This window comes from Medicago truncatula, chromosome 1 (assembly GCF_003473485.1).
Source record: "Medicago truncatula cultivar Jemalong A17 chromosome 1, MtrunA17r5.0-ANR, whole genome shotgun sequence".
Lineage (NCBI taxonomy): Eukaryota > Viridiplantae > Streptophyta > Magnoliopsida > Fabales > Fabaceae > Medicago > Medicago truncatula.
The window spans coordinates 23615145-23624638 of NC_053042.1; the positions used below are offsets into that span (position 1 = coordinate 23615145).

The window sequence follows — 9494 nt, forward strand, 5'->3', positions numbered from 1 at the left end:
CATGCTCCTGCCCTAATAATAACATAGACAAAATCTTGATTAAATGAACACCTTTATTATAACTTCAGTGATAAATTCAAAGTTCTTGATGCGCACTAGTTGACCCAATTACGAGTTAACAAGGTGTTAAAATCAGATGTCATAAACCAGATTATCCAAAATGCACCTTTAAAATTATTTTGAAATAAAGGCAATATAATTGGATTCTAGATTACAAGACACAAACTAACACCGTACGTGTTAATGATGTCATGAAATTATTTTGACACATTTGATAATATAAAGGTGTGATTTTCTATTATACGAGAACTCAAGCTACTCAATGCTCATTACTATATTTTACAAACACAAATTGCTATGAGGGGGTGCAAACAGCTCAAACGAGCTGGGCCTCCCTCAATGATGGGTCTCAAAAAAAAAAAATTATACCCAGTATAATATATATCCTCCAATAAAAAAAATAATTATTTCATTCCCTCACAAAAGTTGAAACGCGTTTCCTCGCTCCCATCACTCTCATCACCCTTCCATTCCATCACCGATTCACAGCCACCATCACCGATCAATCATCAACTGATTCACATCATCGGGCTTTCCTTCTTCTTCTTCCTTCTTCACCAAATTGTAACATCCCGTTATCCCAAACAATTAAATAGTAAATAATAAATCAGAGTTTAACACCAAACGGGCATGTCACACTACTTTTCAAAATTTCTTAAATAGAATATAATACTATTTAATAAACATCAACTTTATTAGTTTCACCAAAACCTTGCAGCGGAATATTTTTCATTAAATAACATCAACATCAAATGTTTAATTCTCCAATAAATAATCCTGGCATAAAAGTCTCATCAAAATAATTCAAACAACAAATAAGGGCTCCACAACATGTTCCAAAATATGATACATAAGGAATGAAAACTATAACAACTAAGTCTCATCCCGTTACGTATCAGAGCCCTAGTCACTTGAGCCACCATCTACTACTCTGGATCACCTGCATGTTACCCATAGGAAGGGCAACATTTCCAAGCAGAAGGGGTGAGATTCACAAACAATAATAATAGATATATAATTCATCAATTGAATCTAACACCCTAAATATCATCAATACATCATTATACATATATATATATATATATATATATATATATATATCATGATCACATCATTAACATCATATTTGTCTTCAATCAATAGTAAGAATTATTACTCAAACACCAACAACGACTCATGCACTGACACGACGACACCACTAAGACTCCTCAACAAATGCAACTATACACATGCATGTGGTACCATTTTACAGGGTAGAAGCCCTCACCGAATTTTGAATGGTTAAAGCATTCTCAGAGCATGAGCCCTCCCGCTTTGAACGACAAGGCGTTCCAGGGCATGACCCCTCCCACTTTATATGATTATGCAATGACTCCACCTGTGTATATCTACATACAACTAGACAATGCATACAACGACAACCACTACTCATCGATGCATATATGTAAATATGACTTCACCTCGACAATTCAATTAATAATACCTCAACCTTTGAAAAGAATTCAACAACATGTATAATTTATTTAAATATAAATATACATCACAGCCAATCAATAATCTATCATAATTAATTCAACAATTCTAGAAAAATACGCAATTAATCATAATCATGCTCCTACATCAAGTTCATTCAACATTATTCAATTACGTAGCAAGCAGCTTCAGATACTGGGCAACTCGCCTCGCGAGCACATCTGGTCGCTATGGCGAACTCAGGACATGGATTACTCGCCGTGGCGAGTACGAGGCGAACGAGAAAAAGGGTGCTCTCGGGAGTTTTGACATTTTTCTCACTAAATCCTCATTTTTAAGCTCCCTATTCATCTTTTTAAACTGAAAATTGTCCCAGTCCTCTCTAAAAACATCCAGGCACTCAAAACTAACCAACTTATACCTTATAACAACAATTTAAAAATCAAGGTTCTCACTCACTAACTCGCCATGGCGAGTGGTTCAGCTCGCGAGGCGAGCCATGAAGATTGCTCACTCGCGAGGCGAGACAAGTTACTCGTCGGGGCGAGCGATGAATGTCTGTACGGGCAGAATGCAGGTTTTTCCCAAAATCCCAATTTCCTCAATTTCACTCGCCAATTTCCCAAAACCTATTTCTAACATTAAAACAATGATTCCTACACTCAATTCACCCAAAAACCAAAGAATCAAAATCGAACCCAAATTCCCAATTTCTACCAGAAACATGTTAAACCAAAATCAGAATTACAATCTACACTATTGATAGCAAACCTCACCCTTACCTTAAATCAGATGAACAAATTCTACAGGATTCTGGTTCTCTTGGCTCATCTCCCTTGTTCTTGGTTTTTCTCCCAAAAGCTCTGTTGTACGTAAAACAGTTTCGACTTTCTCTTTTCCTAACTCCCAACACTTAACTCCCCCTTTATTTCACTTAACTCCCTCTTAATTCTATTAATTTTAATTAAATCCCCAAACTCCAAAATAATAATAATTCTCACTTAATATCAAAATAAATCATATAGTAAAATATAACACACCACATAATCAACAATAATCATTTAAAATCATATAAAAGACTCTAAATAAATCATAAATAAATAAAATAACGACTAGGGCGTTACAACTCTCCCCAACTTAAAGAATTTCGTCCTCGAAATATTACCTCAAGCAAACAACTCTGGATAAGACTCCCGCATCTTGCTCTCCAGCTCCCAAGTCAAACTTTCACCAGTTACTCCTCCCCAAACAACCTTCACTAGAGGTATATACTTGCCTCTCAACTTCTTCACCTCACGGTCTTCGATTCTCAATGGTAAGGTCTCAACTGTAAGGTTGTCTCTAACCTGCACATCATCTCTCGAAATAACATGCGAAGGATCCGCTACATACTTCCGAAGTTGCGACACATGAAACACATCATGCAAATTCGAAAGATGTGGTGGCAAACCCACTCTGTATGCCACTGTTCCAACCCTCTCAGATATCTGATACGGACCAATAAACTTAGGAGTCAACTTCTTAGACTTCAACGCACGTCCTACACCTGTCATAGGAGTGACTCTCAGAAACACATGATCTCCCTCTTCAAACTCAAGGGCCTTCCTACGCTTGTCATGGTAACTTTTCTGTCGACTCTGCGACGCTTTCATCTTTTCTCTTATCATCTTGACCTTCTCCGTAGTCTGATGAACCAAATCCGGTCCCAACTCTACACTTTCTCCCGACTCAAACCAACACAAAGGAGTCCTGCACCTCCGACCATACAAAGCTTCGAACGGTGCCATACTAATACTCGAATGGTAACTGTTGTTGTATCCCAAGCTCCACCTTGCTCAAGTACACACACTCTCAGCAAATCCTCTAACGATTGAATCGTTCTCTCCGACTGACCATCTGTTTGCGGATGATAAGCCAAACTCAACCTCAACTTAGAACCCAAGGCATCTTGCAAACTCTTCCAAAATCTAGAAGGGAACCTCGAATCTCTATCCGACACAATACTCGATGGAACTCCATGTAACTTCACAATATTATGAATATAAATCTCCGCCAACTGAGCTACCGGAAAACTAATATTGATCGGAATAAAGTGTGCCGACTTCGTCAACCTATCGACAACAACCCAAATGGCATCATGCCCTCTTGGAGTATTCGGTAAACTCGTCACAAAATCCATGGAAATGTTGTCCCACTTCCACTCTAACACATCTAACGGTGTCAACAACCCTGCAGGCTTCTGATGCTCAACCTTAGACTTCTGACAAGTCAAACATGCATAAACAAACTGAGCAACATCACGTTTCAACCCAGACCACCAAAACAACTTCTTCAAGTCGTGATACATCTTTGTAGCTCCCGGATGAATACTTAAGCTACTTCTTTGACTTTCTTCTAAAATCAACTTTTTCAAATCATCATTATCAGGAATACAAATTCTTCCTCTGAACCTCAACACACCCTGATCATCAACCTTGAACTCACTATCTTCAGTTTGATTACTAGCAACCATTAAATCAACAAACTTGACATCAACTTGCTGTGCTTCTCTGATACTATTTAAGAAATCACTATTAATCTTCAGCATACCCAACTGTAGACTCTGAGGTGACAACTCACAAACAAGACTCAAGTCTCTAAAATGCTCTAGCAACTCAAACTCCTTTACCATCATAGCAGACATGTGCAACGTCTTCCTGCTCAAAGCATCTGCAACCACATTAGCTTTACCCGGATGGTAATTCAACCCAAAATCATAATCCTTTAACAACTCAAGCCATCTTCTCTGCCTCATATTCAATTATTTTTGATCAAATAATTGAATAAGCTACCACTTTGCCATCTTGCATCAAAACATCACCTAAGCCCAACTTGGACGCATCACAATAAACAACAAAAGGTTCTTCCAGCTTCGGTAAAATCAAAATAGGAGCAGTCGTCAACCTTCGCTTCAATTCATTAAAACTATTCTCACACTGAGCATCCCACACAAAAGACTTACCCTTACAGGTCAACTGAGTCAATGGAAGTGCTAACTTCGAAAATCCCTCTATGAACCTGCGGTAATAACCAGCCAAATCCAAGAAACTTCTAATCTCAGTAACTGACTTTAGAGTCTCCCATTGTGATACTGCATCAACTTTAGATGGATCAACTGCAATACCACTACCAGAAATAATATGGCCAAGAAAACTTACTTCACTTAACCAAAATTCACATTTGGACAACTTGGCATACAACTTCTTTTCTTTCAACACTTGCAATACAATCTTCAGATGCACTGCATGCTCTTCTTCAGTCTTAGAATAAATTAAGATGTCATCAATAAACACAACCACAAATTTATCCAGATAAGCATGGAAAATTTGGTTCATATACTCCATAAACACACCAGGTGCATTAGTAACACCGAAAGGCATCACCTTATATTCATAGTGACCATAACTTGTCCTAAAGGCCGTCTTCTGCATATCCTCATCCTTCACCTTAATCTGATGGTAACCTGACCTCAAATCAATTTTACTGAACACACGAGCACCCACTAACTGATCCATTAAATCGTCAATTCTCGGAAGTGGATACCTATTCTTTATCGTCACTTTATTCAGCTGACGGTAATCTATACACAACCTCATGCTACCATCCTTCTTCTTAACCAACAACATCGGCGCTCCCCACGGTGAAACACTCGGTCTTACAAATTTCTTATCAAGCAAGTCCTCCAACTGTTTCTTCAATTCAACTAACTTGGACACTGACATACGGTAAGGTGCCATCGACACCGGCTTCGTTCCGGGAACAAGATCGATAGAAAATTCAACCTCCCTCTCTGGTGGCACATCTGGAATCTCATCAGGAAAAACTTCCGGAAATTCATTCACAACCGGCAATTTATCAATCACAGCTTGATTCTCCAATGACAAGTATGCCATCAAAGAAAACATTAGAATTCCATCACGCTCCAATTGCTTCAACTGTTTAGTAGTTAAGAACTCAGCTTCACTCTCTTCTTCAGCAGAAGAAAAATGCGCCGTCTTACTAAAGCAATTAATATGAACACGGTTATACTCTAACCAGTTCATCCCAAAAATTACATCCATACCCGTCAACGGCAAACATACTAGATCGACTTCAAAGTCTCTACCAAACATAGACAATGGACAACTCAAACAAACAAGAAAAGTAGTTACTGAACCCTTAGCTGGAGTTTCAACAACCATTTCTCCTTTCATATCAGATACAACAAGACCCAACTTATATGCACAATCAACAGCAATGAAACAATGAGTAGCACCAGTATCTATAATAGTAATTAAAGGAGTACTATTAAAGAAACAAGTACCTCTGATAAGTCGGTCCTCATTAACCGTTTGCGTACCAGTCAAAGAAAACAGCTTGCCACCTGTCCTAACCTTCTTAGGCTCCGTACACTGCGAACTGATATGACCTTCTTCATTATAGTTGTAGCAAAAAACATCCCCACGCTTACAATCAACTAAGGTGTGTCCTTTCTGACCACACCTAAAGCACTTCTTCTCATCTCGATCACAAACATTACTCTTGTGGCCTTTCTCACCACACTTGAAGCAAATAATCTCAGTAGGAGCACCTCTCCTCTTAGGCCTCCTCTCATCATTCAATCTCTGCTTACCCTTGTCAGCATGGGCGCTATATGGCTTCGGACGACTCTGTTGTCCCTTACCTCTGCGGTCACTCATCACCTTGTAATGAGCTTTCGTATCCTCTTCATATATCCTGCAGCTACTTACCAATTCAGAAAAATTCCTTACCTTTTGATAGCCAATAGCCCTCTTGATATCAACTCTCAAACCATTTTCAAACTTTATACATTTGGAGAACTCAGCAGTCTCCGCAGTATAGTGAGGGTAGAACTTAGCGAGTTCCACAAACTTCGCAGCATACTCCGTCACAGACATGTCCCCCTGTTTCAATTCCAGAAATTCAATTTCCTTCTTACCTCGGACATCCTCCGGAAAGTACCTGTTCATAAATTCTCTCCTGAACACAACCCAGGTCACAACAGCACCATCCTGTTCAAGCACGGGTAAAAGACTTACCCACCAATCATCTGCCTCTTCAGCTAACATGTGCGTACCAAACCGCACCTTCTGCACCTCACTGCATTGCATGACTCTGAAAATCCTCTCAACCTCTTTGAGCCACTTCTGAGCTCCGTCAGGGTCCTACCTCCCTTTGAATGTTGGTGGATGGTTCCTTAGAAAGGTCTCCAACATCCTTACTCCATCATTATCAGCAGCAGCATTTGGTTATTGGCCTACAGCTTGAGCAACAGCCTCAAGTGCAGCAGCTATAGCAGCATCATTTCTACCAGCCATCTCAAAATTCTACATAAGAAACAACAATCAGAACAACAAAAGACAACATTAAAGTTGACACTCTATCCTATGTGGCTCAACACGACTCTACTACTTGGCCGGACGAACCAACCTGCTCTGATACCAATTGTAATACCCCGTTATCCCAAACAATTAAATAGTAAATAATAAATCAGAGTTTAACACCAAACGGGCATGTCACACTACTTTTCAAAATTTCTTAAATAGAATATAATACGATTTTATTAAACATTAACTTTATTAGTTTCACCAAAACCTTGCAGCGGAATATTTTTCATTAAATAACATCAACATCAAATGTTTAATTCTCCAATAAATAATCCTAGCATAAAAGCCTCATCAAAATAATTCAAACAACAAATAAGGGCTCCACAACATGTTCCAAAATATGATACATAAGGAATGAAAACTATAACAACTAAGTCCCATCCCGTTACGTACCAGAGCCCTGGACACTTGAGCCACCATCTACTACTCTGGTTCACCTGCAAGTTACCCATAGGAAGGGCAACATTTCCAAGAAGAAAGTGTAACACCCTAGTCGTTATTTTATTTATTTATGATTTATTTAGAGTCTTTTATATGATTTTAAATAATTATTATTGATATGTGGTGTGTTATATCTTATTATATGGTTTATTTTAATATTAATTAGAATAATGTGAGAATTATTATTATTTTGGAGGTTGGGGATTTAATTAGAAATTAATAGAATTAAGGGGAAGTTAAATGAAATAAAGGGGAGTTATGTATTGGGAATTAGGAAAAGAAATATTCAGAAAGCAGTTCCACGTACAACAGACAAGTTTTGGGAGAAAAAGGGAGAAGAGCCAAGTGAACCAGATTTTTGTGCATTTGTTCGTCTGAATTAAGGTAAGGGTGAGGTTTACTTCAGTAGTGTAGATGTTTAATTCTGATTTTGATTTAACAGGTTTATGGTAGAAATTGGGGATTTTGGGTTTATGTTGAATTCTTGGGTTTTTTGGTGAATTGAGTGTAGAAATAATTGGTTTGATGTTAGAAATAGGTTCTGAGTGTATGCAGCATTTCATTTCATATCTGTAAACTTATTTGGGGAGTGAAATTGAGGAAATTGGGATTTTTTGTAAAAACCTGCATTCTGCCCGTACTGATATTCATCGCTCGCCCCGGCGAGTAGCTTGTCTCGCCTCACGAGTGAACAACTTCATGGCTCGCCTCGCGAGCAGAACCACTCGCCATGGCAAGTTAGAGAGTGAGAGATCATGATTTTTAGATTGTTGTATAAGGTGTAAGATGGTTAGTTTTGAGTGCCTGAATGATTTTAGAGAGGACTGGGACAATTTTTAGATTAAAAAGATGTATAGGGAGCTTAAAAATGAAGATTTAGTGAGAAAAATGTCAAAACTCCCGAGAGCACCCTTTTTCTCGTTTGCCTCGTACTCGCCACGGCGAGTAACCTTTTTCCTGAGCTCGCCATAGGGAGCAGATGCACTCGCGAGGCGAGTTGCCCAGTATCTGAGTTGTTTGTTCTTTAATTGAATAGAAATGGATGAACTTGATGTACGAACATGATTATGATCAATTGTGCATTTTCTGGAATTGTTGGATTAATTATGCTGACTTGTTGATGACTGTGATGTATGTTTACATTTAATTAAATCATACATGTTGTTTAATTGTGGGGTTGTAAGTCATATATATATATATGCATTGTTTAGTTGTATGTAGATATACACAAGTGGAGTCCATTGCATAACATATAAAGCAGGAGGGCTCATGCCCTGGAACAACTTTTCGTTCAAAGCGGGAGGGCTCATGCCCTGGAACACTTTATTGTTCAAATTGGTGAGGGCTTATGCCCTGATGAATGCTTTAACCATTCAAAATTCGGTGAGGGCTTCTGCCCTGTAAATTGGTACCACATGCATGTGCATAGTAGCATTGTTGAGGAGTCTAGCGGTGTTGTCTAGTAGTTGCATGAGTCGTTGTTATTGGTTGAATTTACCACTTATTGTTGATGTTGTTAATTATGAAATATATATGTATATTGGATAATTATTATTGTGTTAGGGGGTTAGATTCAATTGATGAATTTTATATCTATTATTATTGTTGTGAATCTCACCCCTTCTACTTGGAAATGTTGCCCTTCCTATGGGTAACTTGCAAGTGATCCTGAGTAGTAGGTGGTGGCTCAAGTGTCTAGGGCTCTGATACGTATGGGATGAGATTACTTATTTATTTTCATTCCTTATGTATCAAATTTTGGAAACCTCTTGTGGAGCCTTTTATTGTTATTGAAACAATTAATGATGAATATTTATGTTGGGGCCTTTGTGCCAGAATTTATTGTTGGATGTTGATGTTTAATGTTTGAAGAATATTCCGCTGCAAATTATTGATGTTTTATGAAAGATGTTTATTAAATAGTAAGCATCTGACACAGATATGGACCCTACAATTGATAATGATTCCCACAATATTGCTGGTGCATCACAGATTTTGGTCACTCCATCTGACCCTGGTACTAAAGGTAAAAGAGGAAGGCCAAAAAAGCAAAGATCTCCAAACAAGAAAGATGGTAATTCTGGCTAATTCTCA

The 9494-nt window shown here is 38.3% G+C and overlaps 1 protein-coding gene across 1 annotated transcript; it reads right to left on the reverse strand.

The window, feature by feature from the left end:
* Nucleotides 1-2711: 2711 nt before the first annotated feature.
* Nucleotides 2712-7379, reverse strand: LOC120578167 (uncharacterized; the record flags this gene model as incomplete). Its single annotated transcript, XM_039830471.1, has 2 exons — nt 7353-7379; nt 2712-3116 (listed from the first exon to the last, which is right to left on the reverse strand). Coding segments are annotated over exons 1-2 (432 nt in total), but the record flags the coding sequence as incomplete, so codon positions are not given.
* Between the last annotated feature and the right edge of the window lie 2115 nt (nt 7380-9494).